We start from the raw sequence: 21,515 nt of genomic DNA on the forward strand, positions 1-21,515 counted from the left end.
ATTCATCAATAAGTTTCCACGTCTCTAATTATGAGTTGGTTTGATCAAATGATCTCTAAAGACTCTTCAAGTGCTAAGTCAAGGGACAGATGAGAGCTCCATAGGGATCTAATTTCAGCTACTTTGAGAAAGGCTCAAGTGTGGAAAAACCATGACCTCCTATTGCATGTTAGGCCTAGAAAAGGCCTTAGAACACAAAAGCTCAAAGCTACAAAGGCCCTTAGAATGTAGCTTGTTAAGTCTGTAAGATACCTTAGAGCTAATCTTCAATTTGCTCTTTTTTCAGAAAGGGGACATGCTTTGCCCAAAGTCCCACAGCACTTAACACACTTTAAAGCAACATATAAATGTCGGTAATATCATTATCATTATTTTTATAGTGGAGGCATTACTAATGGAAGGATTAAATCTCAAGTGGCCAAAGTTTTAGAGTTTGGTGGTATCCTCTCTTCCCCTATCATGGTCACATAGCTTTGACTGGTTTTTTCTGTTCCCCATTTCTTCTAATGCTCTTGTCACTTCTATCTGCAGTGGTGGCAGGTCGAGAAGGTGAACCCCATCAAGCTGTATGAGGAGAACAAAGTCATTGCTGGATTTTCGCTCCTCAATCTCCTTTTCAAACAGGGACGAGGAGGCCTGATTAAAGGCATAATGGACAAACTCATAGCCCTGTACAACGAGAAGAAGATCAAACCTATGGTTGACTCATTATGGGCTCTGGAAGAGGTAAGACTCTTGCTTTTACCAATAACAAACACTGACATTTTAGGATGGTATTTGAAAGAAAGAGATCACTGATTTCCTTTCCTAGTTTTTTTGGGTTCTTGTTAGCCAACAGCACAATATAGTGCAAAGAACCCAGGATTTGGGATCAGTTGGATTCAAATCTCTGGTCTGCCATTTGCTATCTGTATGACCTTAGACAAGTCATTTAGTGTCTTTAGCCTTCAGTAGAATGATTAAAGTAGAATGGCAATCCTCAGAGTAGAGTCTGGAGACCCTGGGGATTCGCAGGACCTTCTCTTGGGTTCTGTGGGGATATGAAATTTTTACATAATAATACTAAGTTGTTTTAATTGATAATGCAGTAGGCATTGATAGATATAATCCATGGAAACCAAAGCTCTGCCTTCAATCATTTTTAAGCATGTAAAGGGGTCCTGATGCCAAAAAGTTTGAGAATTACTAAACTAGAGATTTTCTGAGGTTTCTTCCAGCTCTAAATTAAAGCCACTGTGAACTAAGTTAGTTCTTGCATTTAAAAGCAATCCTGGTTTCAAGTCCTGGCTCTGTCACTTCCTTGGAATATGACTGAGCAAATTTCATCTCTTCGATCCTGTTTCTTCAGTAAATGGCGGGCAGGGTCGGGGCTAGGGGTGGGGAGGTAATGCTGAATTCACTTCCCTCGTGGTGGGTTGTGGTGAAAAAGCCTTGTTACCTGAAAGTATCAAGGGATGTGAGTTACAATAATCTTTTAGATGAGATAAATGTGTGATTTCTGTAAAATGAAGGGCTGAACTCATAGGCTGGCACTGACAGGGCTTATTGAGAGGAGGAGCTTTGGTCACAGGAACCATTTGCAAAAAGCATTCCTTTTTATTTTGAGCTGAACAAGCACCGACAAATATGAACATTTTGATATCCAAAGAGGAAGAAAAAGAAGATAGTCTGTGCAACTGGGAATTTCTCTTATGTGCAGTTTGTTCAAGTGTATTTTAAATTGAACATCATAGTACCACAACTGCCCTGCTTGTCTGGATCCCCTTTTGAACTTAAAAAAACCATTTCCAGACAAAGTAGACCCAGTTCTCTTAGCTGTCTCCAAAAGTAGAGCTTTATATGGATCAATTGTTAGAGTGGGAAAGAACTTCAGACCATCCAGTACAACTCCCTCCTTTTGTAAAGCTCAGAGAGGGCAAGAACTTGCTCAGGGTCACACAGCACACAAGTGGTACAGCCAGGACTGGGACCCAGCCATTCTCTTAATTAATTTCAAGCCCACTGGTTTTTCCTCTGCACTGAAGGACCCTGAGTATGGATCTTGAAAGAAGAGAAAGGTTGGTGGTCAGTGAGAATGCACAGAGGTAAAATGGGCTTAGATGAGATTGAGGAGCGCCAGGAGTCCTATTCATCTGGAATATACAGCATGGGGCAGGAAGGTGTGGGAAATAAAACAAAAATGTCATGATTCCACACAGCAAAAACATGGCAGAATTTGATAAGCCTGTGAGACAGAGGGCTAGTCCTGCCTCCCTGACACCAGGTTTACAGAGGTGATACAGATGTATCCAGCAAAGATGGTGTCACTGAAGTGGACCAAACCCACCTGTGTAACTAACAGTGCGTTATTGCCAAAGACTTGGTATGACTGGCATTAAAATGTCATTGAGCACACATGTGACGGGAAAGGAAGCAGCCCAGGGGAAGCTGGGTGGCGTGTTGGATAGAGCACTGGCCCTGGAGTCGGGAGAATCTGAGTTCAAATCCAGCCTCAGACACTTGACATTTACTAGCTGTGTGACCCTGGCAAATCACTTAAAAGGAAAGGGAGAATCCAGGTCCTATGGTAGGCCAAGGTGTGATGGACAGAGGGCTCTGGGCTGGGCTGTAGCCCTCAAATATACTAGGTGGGTCAGGGGGAATCCTCTCAGCAGTTTTGTAGGAAAACGTGGACAAGACTTGCTGACAGAAATCAATTCACTTCAAGCTTTTATGAAACGTCTCTAAGTGCAAAGCCCTGTGCTGGGGGACACACGCTTAAATAAGGCACAGTCCCTGCCCTCATGGAGGTTGTTGCTAGGTGGTGCAGTGGATAGAGCAAGCCTGGAGTCAGGCAGACCTTAGTTCAAAGCCAATAGTAGACATTTGCTAGCTGTGTGACCTTGGGCAAGTTATTTAACCTCTGGTTTACCTCAGTTTCCTCCTCTGCAAAACGGGCTAATAATAGGACCTGCTTCACAAGGTTGTTGTGAGGATCAGATGTGATCATTGTAAAGCACTTTGACACAGTGCCTAACACATAGTAAGAGCTATATAAATGTTAGTTGTTACTCTTATTAGTAGTAGTATACAGACAAAACATAAATACTGATGATATGGAATAGTTCATAAATGTATCAAAAAGTTGCAAGTACAATGCTGTGTCAGTTCTGAAGGGGATTTTATTTTTTTATGGCTGAGAGAAGGGATCAAAAGGGAGGAGTCGTGAAATAGGTGATAATAAAATTGGGTTGAAAAGAATATGCAGGAATTTAACAGGTGGCAAGGGGAAGATGGCTCATTTTAAGTATTTGTGGGCATCCAGTTTTGTCAGGGTGTAGAACTTCTGTGTGAGCAATCCTTCCGTTGACATAGAGTGCAGCCCTTACATCCTGGGGAGATGTTTGAGGGAAATGGAGGTTAGGCGGCCTCTCCAATGTCATTCAACTACTAATTATCAGAAGAAGGATGTGGCAGCCACTCCTTCTACCTCAAAGTCTAGGGTCTTATTTCTTATATTTACAAAGCAAAAAGCAGATGTGGAAGATCTTTAGACAGGTTCAGGGAACATGTTGGTCAGAAGGTAGAGTATGAGAACATCAGTATATAGGAAAGGGCTGAAAAGGAAGTTTCCAGAATGTGGGGTTCTGACTGCCAGGCTAAGGATTTCAAACTTTATTCAGTAGACAATAAAGAGCTATTGAAGGATTTTGAGCAGAGAAGGGATAAGCATATGTACATCTATGCAGAAAGAATCTGTCTTTAATGAATGATGAAAAGGACAGTAAGAAATGAGGATCTGGGAGAAGGAATGCATCCTTGGTCTGTAGAGGAAATGTCACACAAAGAAAATCATGGAGCCACCAAAGAAAAATACTCTAAAATCATTCACGATTTTTTACTTAACAATGAAGAAGACTCTGGCCCAGTTCTAAAATCGGGTAAGGCAATGTGGTATAGTGGATAGAGCAAAAACCTTGGAATCAGAAAGACCTGGGTTCATGTCCCACTCCAGATGCTTACTGTGTGACTTTGAACAAGTCAGTTAATCTCAGCCTCATTTTACTCATTAGTAAAAGGGGAGTCATACTAGTTCCTTACAAGGTCATGGTGAAAGTCAAATGAAATATTGTGTGGAAAGCATTTTGAAAATCTTAAAATGCTATAAAATGTGAGCTATTATTATTATTTAAAAGAGAAATTCTGACTTAACAGCAACATCCCAGAAGGACTAGTCTTCCAGATCAGGGATGAATGGCAGCATCCACACCTTTATCTACTAACAAATGTTTCTGATGCCATGTGGCAGTGACCTCTTTAATTTTTGGCAATATGGGCAAATATCCATTCAGTGTTGTGGTTGGATCAGATTTAGTAATTTATGAAGTAATTTATGTGTTCAGGGCCACTGTTGGGCCAGACACAGTGAGTCATCGAGCCCACACAATTTCTTAGTGCCAGAAGACAGTTTGCAATACTTAGTACTTACTTGCTAACCACTGAAGGAAAATGATAATAACTCTCGCCCCCAAGAAATTGCTTTGGAAGCCAACTTTATGTAAGAAATATAAAGCCCTGAGAGACTGAAAGAAAAATGTCTCTACTTTACTTGGGCTCTAACTGGTTGTGATAATAACATCAGACACCATTAGAGGTTCTTTCTGGCCATTGATCTCTATGTTTATTATGAATTGTAAGGAATTGTGCTTTGCATAATTAGTCCCAACAAGTTGTCTGGCTCAGAAGATGCCAACTTGGCCTTCTCGCTGCTTTTGCTCTCATTCCCCCCGCTAGCTATAAACTCCATGGAGAGAAGGACCAAGGCTTTGCACAACTTTGTATTTCGCAAGTGTCAAATACATATTTGTTGAATGTGTGGATTTTATAACACTGATAAGATTGTACAGAGTGCTTTAATATGCCTTGCTTACCAAAGTACTTTAAGAAGACTTGAAAAAGACATGATAGGGGCAGGTAGGTAGTGCGGTGATAGAGCACTGGCCCTGAAGTCAAGAGGACCTGAGTTCAAATGTGACCTCAGAGACATACTCACTAGCTGTGTGACTCTGGGCAAGTCACTTAACCTCAATTGCCTCACCAAAAAAAAAAAGATGATAAAGGTCTTCCAGTATGTGAATGGATGTCATATGGAGAAAGAATCAGACTTTTTCTTCTTGGCCCCAGTGGCTCAATGTGAAACAGGAGGAGCTTGCTGGTCAGGTACCTCCAGGGATCCATTCTGGCCTTGTGCTAATGAATACTTTTTTTTCATAATTGAGTTGTGGATATAAATGGCAAACTTCTCAAATTTGTCAATGGCACAAAGTCAGAATCCAAAAGGATCTTAACAGTCTAAAAAGACTGGCCTGATCCAATAAGAGATGTTTAATATAAGTGTGAAGTCCTACACTTGGTTCAAAAACTCAACTTTATAAGTACAGAATGAGAGAGTTGTATCTAGACAAATGGAAAGAATATAGGGGTTAATCATCAACAAGTCTGTCATTCAACGAGAGTTTATTAAGTGATTACTATGAGTTGGGCACCTTGTTTAGTGGATATGGATAATAAAGATGATGGTGATGATGATAGTTAGCATTCATATCGAGCCTACTATGTGCCAGGCGCTGTGCTAAGTGTTTTACCAATATTATCTCATTTGATCCTCACAACAACCTTGAAAAGCAGGTGCTATTATTATCCCCATTTTTACAGATGAGGAAACTGAGGCAAACAGAGGTTAAGTGATTTTCCCAGGCTCACACAGCTGCTAAGTATCTGAGACCAAATTTAAACTCAGAACTTCCTGACTCTAGGCCAGGGACACTATCTACTCTACCATCTAGTTACTTCTGCAGACTTGATATGAGTTAACTGTGTGACAAAGCAGTGCAAAAAGTAAATGTAATCTTAGGACAGAGATACTATCCAGAACATTTGAGGTAAAAATCCCATTAGACTGTTGCTTAGTTGAACTCTTTCTGGGTTATTATACTCATTTCTGTGTGGTGCATTTTAGAAAAGACACTGTCAAATCAGAGAGGTTCCAGTGCAGGATGACTGGTATGACGAGGGACCTTAAGACTTTGCCATATGACAATCAGTTGAATCAACTGGGGATACTCATACTGGAAAATAGAAGACTTAGATGAGGTTTGGAATAGGGGGAAGGAGTATTATAATTATCTTCAGTTATTTGAAGGGCTTTCATATGAAATGGGGATTAAACTTGTTCTCCCTACAACTCCTAGGGCAAAACTAGTAGTAATGAGTGGAAATTGCACAGAGGCAGATTTAGGCTTCATGTGAGGATAAACTGTCTAACAATTAGAGCTACCCAAAAGTAGAACATGCTGGCTCAGGCAGTCATAAGTTCTCCCTGTTTTAAGTCTTCAAGAAGGTTGGATGACCACTTGTTGGGAATATTGTAGATAGGGCATTTTTTTTAAAGTAACATGTTTAATTTATTATATACTCTTTTAAAAAAACAAGTTCTATGTAATAGAGATTCACAGCTTTACACATAATCTTCTTTTAATAGATTTTGACTAATATTTTTGCTTTTACATCTCCTAGATTTCCCTATTTTTCTCCCTTCTCCCAGAGAGCAATCCTGTATAGGAAAGAATTTTAATTAAAAAAAAAAAAGAATGGAAAAAATTTTAGCAAAACCAATCAATACATAAAAAAAAATCTGATATTATTCAATGTTCCACACTCCTGTACTCCAGCCTTTGCAAAGGAGTAGAGGTAGTTAGCTGCATTCTCATATCTCTTCTTTGGGGCCAAGCTTATTCTTTATAATTTTGCAACATTCAGTTTTTACTGTTTTGTAATACTACTTTTCTGTTGTTCTTTGTATAGATAAATATTTTGGGAACTAGTATTTTTTTTCTAATTAATTTTTAGTTTTCAATATTCATGTCCCTAAATTTTTTAATTTAAATTTTCCCCCCCCCCCGCCCTTCCCTCCTCCCAGAGAAGGCATTTCATAAATACACAGTGCAGGTAGGACCAGAAGATCTCTGAGGTCCCTTATAGCTCTGATAATTCAATGGTTCTGTGGTTCAGATACAGATGGAACAAGGTAACCATTAGTCCCCTACCAGCTAAGAGACTCTTTCAATATGCTTATGAAGCTACCTGTTAATGGATCAAAAAAAAAATACTCCATTTATTAATCAATTTGATGATATTGGCTGAGAAGTTTGAACCAGATGGTCCGGATCAAAATCCTGTGACACCTATGTGTGCTCACTAACACTTTGTAAAATTCTAGTGGACAGAGTATATATGAAAAATTCTATCAGTCAATTAACAAGCATTTCTTAAGTGCCTGCTGTAGTGTTAGGCATTGTATTAAGGATATAGATATAAAAGTAAGACCAATCTCTCCTTTCAGGGAGCTTACGTTCTACTGGGATAGATACAATATGTCCACAGACATAAACCAAATAAATATATGGTGCTGAGAGTGGGTAATGGTGGAGCCTAATAACTGGAGGAACCAGGAAAGGCCTTTTGAAGGCAGGGGCCCTTCATCTAGAGATTCCAAGGGTTGCAACTGAGGGGGAAGAGCATTCCTGGCATAGGAACAGTCTGTACAAAGGCCCAGAGACCGGAGATGGACATAGCAGGGAGGCCAGCTTGGCCGGAACACAAAGTACCTGAGGGGGAGCAACGTCTCATCAGCCTGGAAAGGCAGACTGGAGCCACACTAGGAAGAGCTTTAAATGCCAAAGCGAACGGTTTCTATTTCATTCCAAAGGCAATGAGAAGCCAGTGACACTTTTTTCATTAGAGGAGTAACGTCATCAGATCTGTACTAAAGAAATATCAATTTGGCAGCAGTGGGGAATGTGGATTGGAAGAAGGAAGAAGCTAGTTGGAGAAAGACCAGCTAGGGGCCTAGTACAATAGCCCAAGTGCTTGAGGATGAGGACTTGAACTAGGAAGAAGGGAATAGATGTCGAGGAGGCTTGGCTGACGAGATCTGGCAACTGAATGGATTTGGGAGAGAAGTGAAGGAGAGTAAAGAGCTGAGCATAATTCCAAGAGTTTGCATCTGGGTGACTGAAGAATAACATAGCTCTCTACAGAAATAGGAAAGTTAGAAAGAGTTAAGCTTAGAGAAAGACATAATGAGGTCCATTTTGTATACGTTGAGTTTGAGATATATTCAGGTGGAGATGAAGGGAACAAGTAGAAGAGTTGTAGGACCATCTTATCCTCTGTGACTGAGGAAGAAAAGAGAATGGGAAATGATGCTGAGGAAAAAAAGGATGGACTGGGTAGCAAGAGGAATCTCATAAATGATGGCCTCCTTGTTTTCTGTGAATTGTGAATAAAGGTCCTTCACTGAGAGGAAGTCCCTAGAGAATAGATGGCATAGGTGGCTTGAGAAGAAAAGGTTTGGGATATTCCCTGTGGGATATCTGGCAATGAAGGGCAGAAAGTTTGGCATGTTGAAATCAGACAATGTAAATTTGCAGCACACCCAGTCAGCGTGATGGTGGGACTCCTCCAGGAGTATTTAGCAGCACCTAAACAGGAATGGAGAGAGTAGATGGAAAGAGCTATTCAGAGGTGGGCTTTAGGGGAGGATGAGTGCCAGCTGGTCAACAATTGAACAATGGGGCAAGGGGTAGAAGAGTTGAGGACAGACAAATGGGTTTACTAAAGGATTTTTGAAGGGAAGAAAATGAAGCCAGAGCAGGGTCAATGGCCTGGAAAAGGAGTGGAGTGACTTCAGTCAATCAGCTTTTACTAATGACCTACCATGTGCCAAGCACTGTGCTAAGTTTTGGGGATATGAAAAAAAGATAGTCTCTACCCTCAAGGAACTTGCAATCTAATGGGAGAAGAGGACACACAAAAGGAAGCTAAAAAGCCAGGGTTGAGGGAAGAGAAGGTTCAGATGGGGAGTGTGATGGAGCAAGCATTGTCAATCAAAGAAGTCCCAGGGTCAGGTAGCCAGGGGAGAAATGTCTTGAGGTTGCAGTGAGGATGTAGAAGGGGCTTAGAAGGGGCAAGGCACGGGAAGAACAGGAAGAACATGAGGGTATAGTCAAATAGAAGAATTTCAAAATTATCGATTGTGGAGGTAGAACATTTGTGGGTGAGTGATGGTGAAATTAAAGGTATGCCCATCCCTATTTGAGATTAAGGTAGAGTAAGAGTAGAAATCAAAGAAATAAAAATCAATGAACCTCCACGGTTCATCCAGGGTAATTGAAGAGACATCAACATTTAATTTGAAGTTCCTAGGTCTATGTCCCCAGGGGCAAATAGTACCTGCTAACTATTCATTAAGCAATCAACATGCATTAAATGAAACATTTGTCAAGTGCCTACTGCGTGCAGAGCATTATGGGAGTTACAACATTTAGATAAGAAATGGTCTGTTCTCTCTAGGCCCTTATTGTCCAGTTGGGGAGGTGCATGTCAATGAAAAACTGAACACAGAAAATAATAATGCAAGTTAGAATATAAGTTCATGAATGCCTTACACTGTAGATATTTGGTAGATGCTTGTTAAATGGATGTCTTTAATAAATGAAGACTATACAGTGCTACAAGAATAGGTGAGAGAAAAGTGGCCTCCAGTCTGCCTGAGTGAGGCTTAGGTAAAGCTTCTTGAGGAAGATGCCATTGGAATTAGGCCTTGACGAATAGCTGGAGTCTTAGTACATGGGGATGGGAGAAGAGGGCTGACAGCAGAACCTGTACCATATGTCAGGTAGTCCAGTTGGGGTTTTTTTTTTTTTGCTTTCACTTTTGTGTTTGTTTGCTTTTGTAAGTTAGGTTCATTTCAAGGGAATTTCCTTGGCCATTTGAAAGTGGCTTTGCTCCATTGGACATCAAAACCTAACACAGAAACATTTCCTTGGCTTCTGCTTATCAAACCTCAATGCTTTCAGAAGCAGAGCCATGCTTTTGAGGACTAGAATAGGAGGCAACATAGTTACCCCTGTAATATTTCATGCTAAATACCCCCCTTCCCTTTGCCTCTCTCCACCAATGTTTTGAATGAGTGTTGCTCTTTCATGGCCAGAGTTTTGGACGTTGATCAAGAGAAGATGGCTCTTGTGTGCTGTGTCTCTGGAAGGGCAGAATTCTCTGATAGATGCCTGTTCATCTGTGTGTGTCTCTGTATGGCTTCAGGGATCTGGGGGGAAGTTATTGGTGATTGGTGCCCACTGACGAGAGGTGAATTCAAGGTAACTCAGGTTTTTGTCTGAGCATGGGATTATGATCCCACTTCCCCCCTCTTATTGAATGATTGTACCCAGGAAGTGGTTTAATAATAGACCACTATCAGTTTTGAGACAGATATCTAGCAGAATGCCTCAAGGATTGATCCTTAGCTTTGTGCTGTTCAGATTTTTATCAGTGACTTGGATACAGGGATAGATAGTATGATTTTCACATTTACAGATGATAAGGAGGTAAGAGAGATTTAGCTAATTCATTGAACACCACAACTAAGATCCAAAACATCCTTTATCAGAATGAATTGAAGGTGTCCAGGGGAGGGATTGATGAAGGCTTGTCAGTGATGTTATATAAGGATTTCTGGTTGAACTAGAGAGCTCTGAGGTCCCACTCAGTTCTGAGAGTCTGTGAATCGATGACTTGTCATTTTCACCTCCTTCGTCAATTTCTTTTAAACCTTAAATTTGAGGGGGGGATGATTTAATTCAAAGGAGCTTTCAAAAGTCCTAACTTTATGTAGTCCCCTACTCCTGCACTTAGTAGGCTAAAGAAAACCAGGAGGGGTCCAAGGAAAACTAGGCTTTAAAGGAATTACATCTCCATCTACCAGAATCACACATGCACGCATATACACACATGTACCCACGTCCATCCAATATGTGAGCAGCTCATTGTCCCTCCAAGCATTCAGTGTAAAAACAGCCTTTGTTTGGGGGGCCCTTGGTCTCTGGGTGACTCATCAGATTCCCATAGCAGGCTCATGAGCACTGGGCCAAGGCGGATTTATTCTTTTTCTGCCAAGCACTTCTCTTCGAGGACTATAGGCTGAACGATGAGCATGTTCCTGCTGAGGAGAAGGCGCACACTTGTTGTCAAGCCTGTCACTTAGCTGAAAAGCATCCAGAGGCTAGCATTCTTTTCAAGCCAAGTGAGAGGCGGATTGACATTGCTATTTGCTGCATTTTGAATGACATCACAGACACCTTGGCTGTAATTATTTTCTTCCAAAGTCAAGATGCTAATGCTTGCATTTTTTTTAAACGTGTATGTGTGTATGTGACTTTGGGCAGGAGGCCCAGAGTTGGCTCTCAACCCTTGCTTTCTTGTAAGGGGAATTGGAGCATTGGGAAAAGCACTGCTTTGGGAGGCAGAGGGCCTGGCTCTTAATCCTCTCTCTGCTACTTACTCTCTGGGTCATGCTGGGCAGGTCACATCACCTCTGGGCCTGTTTCCTCATCTACAGAGCAAGAAAGGTTGGACTGGATAGCCTCTGGTGTCTTCTTCCAGCCCTAAATCTGTGACCCTGTGATCTTTTCTGTTCATTTCTCTGACTTCTGAGCCACCACTGCCCAGCCCTTGAGGTGATGCAGCAAGTATTTATTGAATACCATTTGTGCCTAGAGCAGTCTCCATTCCTAGGAGAAATAACAATGTTTAGATGAGACGTTCATTTCCTGTATGCTCAGGAGATGGCCCTTGGGAGGGCCAAGCCCCTTTCTAGTTTATAGACTCGTAGAACTACCGAATGTTGGAGCTGGAAGAGCCTTTAAGATACCACGTTGTTCAATCCCATCATTTTATAGATGAGACTCAGAAAAGGAAAGGTTTCCTTTTTTGTTTCTCCCAAGACTGCACAGTCACTAATAGTACTAGTTGACATGTATGTAGCACATTAATGTTTGCAAAGGGCTTTCCACATATTGTCTCCACTGATCCTTACAACAACCCTAGGAGATAGATGCTATTAGTATTATTGCTCCTCATTTTACATATGAGAAAACTAAGACCCAGAGATGTGAGGTAATTTGCCCAGGGTCACACAACTAACGAGTGTCAGAGGTGAGATTTGAACCCAGTTCTTAACTCACTTCCTGGACTATTGCAGTAGCCTTCTGATTGATCCCCCTGCCTCAAGTCTCTCCCCACTCTACTCAATCCTCCACTCAGGTATCAAAGTTAGTTTCCTAAAGCATGGGCCTGACCATGTCACCTCGCTCCTCAGCAAACTCCAGAGGTCCCTTATCTCTAGGAGAAAAGATAAACTGCTCTTTGGGGGAATTTAAAACTCTTCATACACTGGTTCCATCCTCCCTTTCCAGCCTTCTTACACATTATTCCCTTTCTTATACTTTTTCAGTACAGCCATCTGGATGGAATAGCTAGGTGATTCAGTGGATGGAGTGCCAGGCCTGGAGTCAGCTAGACTCATCTTCATGAGTTCAAATCTGGCCTTAACTAGCTGCGTGACCCTGGGCAAGTCACTTAACCCCATTTGCCTCAGTTTCCTCATCTGTAAAATGAGCTGGAGAAGGAAATGACAAACTACTCCAGTATCTTTGCCAAGAAAATCCTAAATGGGGTCACAAAGAGTCAGACACAGTTGAAACAACTGAACAACAGCCATGCTGGCCCACTAGCTGTCTAAATCCTATCTCCACGCTTTTGTGCTGACTGACCCCCGTGCCTGAAATGCTCCCTCTCTTCATCCCCGCCTCTTAGTTCCCTGGCTTATTTCCAGACTCAGCTCAAATCCCACCTTCTGCAGGAGAACTTAATATGTCTCTCTTTCCCCCAGTAGTTGCTGGTGCCTTCCCTTTCAAGGTTACCTTCCATCTACTCCGTATGGCTTATATTTACCTAATTGTTTATATTTAGTTTTCCTCATTTGAATATGAGCTCCTTGAGGGCAGGGGCTATCTTTTGCCTTTCTTTGTATCTCCAGCATTTAGCACGATACGTGGCACACAGCAAGTGCCTAATAAATGCTTGTTGCCTCACTGACTCTTTCACTATGCCACACTACAAATAGGAGCTAGACCTGCCACATTAAGGCTGATCTTCTGTGTCAAATTCTTACCCATCCTTAAACCCCAACTGAGATTTTATCTCTTCTGGGAAACCTTCCCTCATCACCCTTAATTAGCAACAACCTTTCCTTACTGAGTCTCACATAGCCCTCTGTGCTCTCTAATCAATTTACCTGCAATACTTGTTAATACAAGAATAATGTCTTATCTATAACCTTCCACCAGATTAAGTTCCATGAGTGCAAGGATAGTGTCTCATCTAAATTTTGTGTCTACCCCAATGCATTCTCAATAAACTGAAATATGCCCCCAGAGAAGAGAGATGATTTGCCCAAAGTTGCCCACCTAGCAAATGACTAAAGCTAGAATTAAAACCCAGGTGCTCAGATTCCAAAGCCAGTGTTCTTTCCAGTCTTCCATGAAATCTCCTTGCCTGGCCTGCCTTGTGATTTGCTGCTGTGCAACCCTAACCCGAGCATAGCATGTTAGGGGAGCAAAGAAGGCCATAGAAATCCATAGCCACAGTAAACTATTCCCTGTAGTTACAGCTACAAGACACCAAAAGAATGATACCGGTCATATGATCAAGCCACATATTTCAATTAGAAGATAAATACACCTGATAATTAGACTGAACTCTTTGCTGTTCAGCCAGTTGTGTAGGTTTCATGAAGCTATGGCTGATATGTGGATTTCACCAGGGAAGGAGGCTGGGCTAACAATTTGTCTCTGTGCGATGGTCAGAAGAACTATCCTTTCTCTTACCAGAGGCTGGAGCTGTTACGTGCCTGCCATTGCACGTAAGCAATGGAAACCTGTGATTAACACAGGTTGACCTTAGCCTTGAGGGAGAGAAAAACAATGACTCATCAGGTTACACGTGGGGAAATTAGTGGAACTGGTGTTAGGACTGGGACGTGTGTGAAATGTGGTGGTGGTCAGTGGAGCCCAGCCTGACCAGTGGGGAGGACATGTAGAATCCCAGAATTGGAAGGGACCCTCAGAGGTCATATGGTGCAGCTGAAAAGGTCAATACATCTCTGCAACATTCCCAATAAGTGAGAGTTAACAGGTCTGTTTGCAGACCTCTAGTGATGGGGAACTCACTACTCACCCACATAAGCCATTTTACTTTTGGATACCTTTCATCCAGTGGCAGTCTTGCCCTAGTTCTGCCTTTTAAGGCCAAGTAAATCAATTCTGATCCCTCTTCCATGTGACAACCCTTCAAGTAATTCAGAATAGTGATCAGGGCCCTCCACTGGCCACCAGAAGTTTGTAGGAAAGACCAAATTGGGCAGGAAAGGTAAGTGGATTTGGGCCAAGTGCATAAACAGAGATGATCATGGGCTGTGTCAGCATGAGCCCTTCCCGTTATGGCCAGGCTCAAAAGTTCATGAATTATAGACTCTTTGAGGGCAGCTCTTGCTTTAATCATCCTTCTATCGCCCTTCCTCCTGAGCACCAGGCCTCCCACAAATCAGCACAGGCCCTTCATCCAGAAGCAGACTGGACTGGGAATCCAGAGGCGTGGGCTCAATGTCTGTCTCTGACACTTCGTTGCCAGGTTACCCTGAGCTGATGGAGTCACCTCACCTGTGTTTGCTCCACTTTCCTTGTTTGTAAAAGGGGGGTAAAATATTGACATTACGTGCCTTAAAGTATGGTTGTAAACTACTTTGTAAACTCTAAGCACTAGAGAAATGTGAGCCTAGAGAATATCGAAGAGGATTTGGAGTAGTTAGTGGGACAGTGGATAGAAAGTTGGACTTGAGCATTTCCTAGCTGTGTGACTCTGGACAAGTCATTTTACTTCTGTCTGCCTCAGTTTCCTCAACTGTAAAATGGAGATCATAATCACACTTACCTGTTGTGAGGATCAAGTGAGCTAATATTGTGAAATGCTTTGCAAACCTTGAAGTGCTACGTAAATGCTAGCTATTATTATTATTATCATTATTATTATTATTACTATTATTGTCTTTAAATGAATGAATAGGAATCAGGCTAATTAGTTGAGGCAGATATGCCAGGGTCTTTGGTTATAAAAGATAGCTTCTCAAAGAGGATGCTTAGGCTCCATAGCATAACATCCTATGTTCTCTAATTTCAGCTATTTTACCTCCTTTCTCTTAGTTACCTGAAAAGTCATTTTGGAAAAACCCATCTTCAAGTCAGGTACATTAAGAGGAAGGAATGGAGTATCCATGTTGAAGTCAGCAGAATGGGAGGAATTGAGGGGAGTCTCCAGAAGCCAGGCAGAGATTGATGGTCAGCAGGAGAGACAAAGATTCCCTCCCCAGGTATCCCTCAAACTACCACTACCTCTAGCAGGGAGGTGTTATGGTAGAGTGAGAAAAGAGGCAGCTCGGTAGCAAAGTGGATAGAGTACTGGACCTGGAGTCACAACAACCCAAGTTCAAATCTAGGCTCAGATACTTACTAACTATGTGACTATGCACAAGTCACTTAACCTCTGTCTGCCTCACTTTCCACAACTGTAAAAATGGAGATAATAATAGCACCTACCTGTCAGGGTTGTTAGACTCAAATGAGATAATATTTGTAAAGTGCTTAACACCATGTTTGGTACATAGTAGGTGCTTAATAAGTGCTTGTTCCTTTTCCTCTTGGAATGGAATTATGAAGACCTGAGTTCGAGTTCAGTTTTGCCACTAATATGCTGTGTAATCTGCAAGTCAGTTCCCTCTCTGACCCTGCATTTTTTCATCTGTGAAATGAGAGTGTTGGCCTGGGTGGTTGCTAAAGTCCCTTCCCCATCTTATGGTCTGTCATCCCTTCCTGCTTTGACATATGGTAATTCTAAACCTCCCATTGCCGTTTTCTGGTTCCCTTTGCAGCACATGTGTTTGGGCTTGTACAGCTTCTGTTTCCACAAGGCATTTCATGCAAACAATGTCTGTAGCTAATAGGGACATGAGAAAGGCTTGGACTTTGTGTGTTCTTATCATTTGGCACAGCCAGCTAGAAACATATGCTGGTGATTGCATTTAGCTAAAATCTTAGCAGTGCCATCTTTCTGTTTGTTAAACTCTCAGTTCTTTTGCAGGAGTGATATTTAAAAGGGCCATGTTGTGTTTATACATGCAGTGAGCAGCTTGTCGGGGAAGCCGTAGAAGGAACTTACACTTGGAACCGGAATCTTAACATTGAAAAGAGCTTCATAGGACAGTTTGTCAAGCAGAGCAGTTATCCCTTCTGCAAAATCTATGATGAGCAGTCATTCAGACTTCTGGCAACCATCCACAAGCATTTATGGAGTGCTTATAATATGCCAGACACTATGCTAAGCATGGGTGGCACAAAGGCAGAAACCAAACAGCCCCTGCCCATTGGGCACTTACATTCTTTCAGGGGGGATTATGTACATAAAAAGTATATTTCAAATGTACACAAAATAAATTCAAGATAATTTGGGGGGGAGGCAAAGGGAAGGAAGGCCCCTTGTAGATTCTGGTGGTGACGTAGTTGAACTTAAAGGATTCTAAGAGGTGAAGGTTAGGAGGAAGAACATTCAAGGTCTGGGGACAGCCTGTACGTGTCCTAACTTGGACACAGTGTCATGTATGAGGAACAATCAGAAGGCCTCTTGGCCTCACCGAGTATCTGAAGGAGATGAATGTATAATAAAGTGGTATCCTTTGGTGGTAAGTTGGAGCTAGACTGCAAAGAAACTGATTGGATGTGTAGGGTGAGGGAAAATGAAGAGTCAGAGATGGTGCCCAGGCTGCTGGCCTTCCATTGAAGATCAGTAGTAATGGGAACTCATTCCCTGTTGAGGCAGCCCATTCGTTCCATTGTTAGTTGGCTCTGAGTGTTATCAAGTTCTTGCTTATGTTGAGCTGAAATCTGTTCTAACCCTTCCTTCCCCACTGCACATGTCCTTCCTACCACATGGGTCCTATTTCCCTACTCGGGAATTGAGCAGGACAAGGCTAAACCCTCATCTTCCTGAGAACTGTTCAGTTACATGCAGCAGTCATTCTGTTCCTCCTCAGTTTTCTCTTCCTCCGTTTAAAATATTCCCAGTTCTTTCAGCTGATCCTTCAGTATCAGAGCTTGGAGGGTCCTCCCCACCCTTCTTGTCTTTAGTACCTTTGCCTCAAAGATTCCATGATTTACAGAATTCACAGGATATTAGATGTTAACAGTCATCTAGTCCAAATTCTTTCTTTTATAAATGTATAAACAGGCCAAGAGAGGGAGAAGGAGCTTCCCCGAAGCCAAGAAGCTAGTAAATGATAGAGCAGGGACACGAACTCAGCCATTCTGGGTTTATTGAGGCAGCTATGTGGCACAGTGGAGAGAGTGCTGGGCCTGGAGTCAGGAAGACCTGAGTTCAAATCTAGCCTCAGACACTTACTGTGTGACCATGGGCAAGTCAATTAACCTCTGCCTCAGTTTCCTTAACTATAAAACTACCTCCAAGGGTCGTTGTGAAGATCAAATGAGATATCATTTGTAAAGTGCTCATCACGGTGCCTAGCACACAGTGGGTGCTTATTCCCTTCATTTTCCCCTTCTGGCTCCACTACACTCTTTCCACTTTGCCAAACTCTCTATTGACATGAAATACAGAATGGTGAGTTCCAGGGGAAAAAAAGCCGAAGATTTTCACTTGGAATTACAGGACTTAGAACCTGTATGTATGAACCTCATAAGCCTTTGCCATCTCACTGACATGCTGGCAGTCGGGAAGGTAGAGAGAATGGCCCAGGTTAAGAAATAATGGCACTGAAAAGCTTTCTAAACGGTCTTATTTTGTATGTCCCAGAAATAAACTTTTTGACAGATGGGTCTTATCATTGTCTTTCCCAAGGCTATCTGAGCTTAATGTCTTTGTCTCCAGTTCATGTGTTAATTCTTCAAGGTGAGGGCCATGGCTTGACTCCCTCTCTTAATCACATTGACCATAAGAAAAGCAGGAAGGGAGCTGACATGGAGTGGGCTTGAGAAAAGGCTTCTCTGCTCTAGTGAATCATTGCTTTTGGAAATTGCACTTGATTATTCATCCCCCAGTCCTTGAAAAAGAAAGCTTTGGATGAGAGACAGAAAGGAATGATTTCATTCTTCAAGCCATAACCAATTACGTTTCAGGACTTCACAAAAGCTATGATGTCATCTGTGTGGGCACCCCCTCCACCTACATGTATCCCAGACCCTCTGTGCATTCGTAGGTTGTTTTTATGAGTTACTTTGCAAAACCATCAAATGAATCCTATTGAATAGTCTCTCTGTACTGAGAAAGGCTGCTGTCAGGTTACAAACACACAGGCTCTCTTTGGGCTTATGGTAGAAGCTAGTTCAGTTTCATAGGACCTGTTGTCCTTTGTCATGGCCTTTTCTTAAAGGCCAAAGGCCATTCAGGCAACAAATATTTATTTAGTTTTTGTTATGTGTCAGACACTGTGCTAAGCCTGATGATGCAAAGAAAAGCAAAAATTCATTCCTTGCCCTCAAGAAGCTCACACTCTACCGGTGGAGGGAAACAACCAGAAAATAACTATACCTACAAGATACATACAGTGCAGATGGGGGGTAATCTCAGAGAGAAAGCACCAGGACAGGGGTGGTGAGAGGAGTGTCAAGAGGTTGGTCTGGGAAGGGCCTCTTATAGAAGATGGGATTTGAGCTGAGTCTTGAAGAAAGCTAGGAGAGCCAGGAGGCAGAGCGTTCCAGGCACAAAAGCCAGCCAGTGAGAAGTTGAGAGGTGGGAGGTAGAGTATCATGGCAAGGAACAGCAAGATGGCCAGTGTCCCTGGATCATGGAGTATATGAAGGTTAAGAAAGGAAGGAAGGGACCAGATTTAAAGTGCCATTTTATATTTGATCCTGGAAGTAATAGGGAGTCACTAGAGTTTACTAGGAGGGAGAGGGGCAGCAGGGGACGAGTGATGTGGTCAAACCTGCACTTCAGAAAAAAAAAAATTAGTAGCTAAGGAAAGAGTGGATTAGAATGAGGAGAGACTTAAGACAGAGAGACCCACGAGAGGGCTATTTGGTGGGAACCTGCACCAGGTTTGTGGCTATGGGAGCGGAGAGAAGGGAACATTATGTATATGGAAGATGCTGTGAAGGTAGAAAGACAACCTGTTAGCTCTGTGGAGTGAATGTGAGAGAGTAGTGAAGGTAATACCAAGGTGGTGAGCCTGAGTGTCTAGGAAAGTGATGGTGTCTTGAAGTAAGAGGGAAGGTCTGAGAGGGAAAGAAAAGTCAGTTTGTTTTGGAGATGTTGAGTTTGAGATGCCTATGGGATATCCTGTAGGCCAATTCCTTCCTGACAGCCCTTGTCCCTTTAGTGGCTTGGATTCTGGTGGCTACTGCCCACTTCTCCAACCAGTCCTCTGGACCCATCCCAGCCCACGTTGCCTCCTAGAATTTACCAGCTGGAATAGTTCTGCTTAGGACATCACCATCCTTCTAGGCTCCCAGGTTCACAATGTGACATTGTCCTCTGCTCCTCACTCTTCCTCACCCCATATATACAACAATTGTCAAATCTTGTCATCTCTACTTCCACAACAACTCTTGTATCTGACCTCTTCTCTTTCCTTACAGCAAGCAGCTTAGTTTAGGTATTCATCCCCTTTCATCTGGAGTATTGCAGTAGCCTCTTCAGTGGTCCCCTTGTCTCAAGTCTTTCTCTTCTCCAATCCATCCTCCATACAGGTGCTAAAGAGATTTTCCTTAATTACAGATCTGACCATATCACTGAGCTGCCTCTAGGATAAAATATAAACTCTTCCGTTTGCCACTTACAGCCCTTCACAACCTGGCCCCAGCCTACTTCTCAGCTTCATTATACATTACTTCCCCTTCTTTATGGTCCAGTTCAGCTGACCTTCTTGTTATTCCTCCTATATAACACTCCATCTCCTGTCTCTATCTTATCCCCCACATCTGGAATTTACTTCTACTTTTCTTTGCATCTTAGAATCCCTTACTCCCATCAAAACTTAGCTCAAGGGGAGGCACAGGGTCAAAAGAGAGAATAGAATAGATGGGGGGGGCGGGATAGGATGAAGGGAAATGTAGTTAGTTTTCTACAACATGACTACCATGGAAGTGTTTTGCATGACTATGCATGTATAACCTGTATCAAATTGCTTGCCTTCTCAATGAGGGTGGATGGGGAGGGAAGAAGGGAAAAAATTCAAAACCCAAAGTTTTAAAAACAAATGTTAAAAATTGTATTCATATGCAACTGGGAAATAGGATATATAGGCAGTGGGGTATAAAAATCTATCCTGCCCTACAGGAAAATAGAAGGAGAAGGGGGGGAGTAGATAGAAGGGAGGGGAGATTAGGGGAAGGGGTATTCAGAATGCACACTATCTTGGGGTGGGGGGAGGGACGAGATGGGAAGAAAATTTGGAACTCAAAATCTTGTGGAAATGAATGTTGAAAACTAAAAATAAATAAATTAATAAATAAAAATTCCCCCCCCCCCGCAAAAAAGACTTCACTCAAGGGCCATCATGTAAAATTTACATGAGCCTTTCCTAATGCCCTCTAGTTCTAATTGCCCTCCCTTCTACAACTGCCTTGTGTTTATCTGGAGCATACATTCTGCATATACTTGTATGTATCTTCCCTCTCAATAGAATGTCAGATTCCTTGAGCATAGGGATTTTTTAATTTGCATCCCCAGAGCCTAGTACATATGGTTGGCCCTTAATAAATGCTTGTGGATTGATTGGTTGATCAGAATTAGAGGAATTGGCCACAGTTTCTTATCTAGGCAGGGAGAGGTGGGATGTGGGATCAGTCAGAAAATTGGTATCATAGGAAAGAATATATCCCATGATGAATTCTTTGCAAAGTAGGAAATCCCGTCACATTAATCCTGCTCCTAGATGGTGCTCTGGGGCATCTGAGGAAAAGGTGGGTACAGATATCACCAACTCTATCTCTCATGTATTACATTTGTGAACAGAAACTCTAATGCATTCACCTAATAAAAGACCTTCTACCCTCTTCCCCTTTCCCTCATCACAAACTTGATTATTGTCCAATGATCATTTTTGATCATTGTCCAAACCTTTAGTTCATCCTATCAGAGTTTTAACTTCTTTTATGGCTATTTGTGGTCCCCTGGCATCCAATATATAGATTGGATAATCTACTTATTATCTTTTGTATACCTCACCCAATGACTATAAGTGGCAAACTATCCTCAGCAATTTGCTTTTCTATCTTTCTGGGGAGCTCTTCATTTGCTCAATAGGGAAACTCTTCCAAAGAGAGATTTTACACTTTCTAATGAGCACTAAAGAACCATAGACATCTGCTTTTCTGTCTTTATCATGGTCCAACATCCCACTGCATAGCTAGTCAGTTAACTAGCATTTATTAAGCACCTATTGTATATAGGCACTGTGCATGTCATCATCATGTGAGGTTGAACCTAATTGCTTGGACTTACGTAGATACCTCCTCATTTGGTCAACTGTGTACAATTGCAGCTGAAAATGATCTAGGTTCTAGGTCTTA

At 42.1% G+C, this 21,515-nt stretch overlaps 1 protein-coding gene across 1 annotated transcript in view; it reads left to right on the forward strand.

Moving 5' to 3' along the window:
- The window catches only part of VAT1L (vesicle amine transport 1 like), a 111,532-nt gene that overhangs the window by 62,052 nt on the left and 27,965 nt on the right, over positions 1–21,515 (forward strand). The window contains exon 7 of the mRNA XM_020964872.2: positions 532–726. Within this exon, the coding sequence (XP_020820531.1) occupies positions 532–726 (195 nt within the window). The remainder of the gene's footprint in view (positions 1–531; positions 727–21,515) is intronic.

This window comes from Phascolarctos cinereus, unplaced genomic scaffold, assembly GCF_003287225.1.
Source record: "Phascolarctos cinereus isolate Bilbo 61053 unplaced genomic scaffold, phaCin_HiC Scaffold_2;HRSCAF=192, whole genome shotgun sequence".
NCBI lineage: Eukaryota > Metazoa > Chordata > Mammalia > Diprotodontia > Phascolarctidae > Phascolarctos > Phascolarctos cinereus.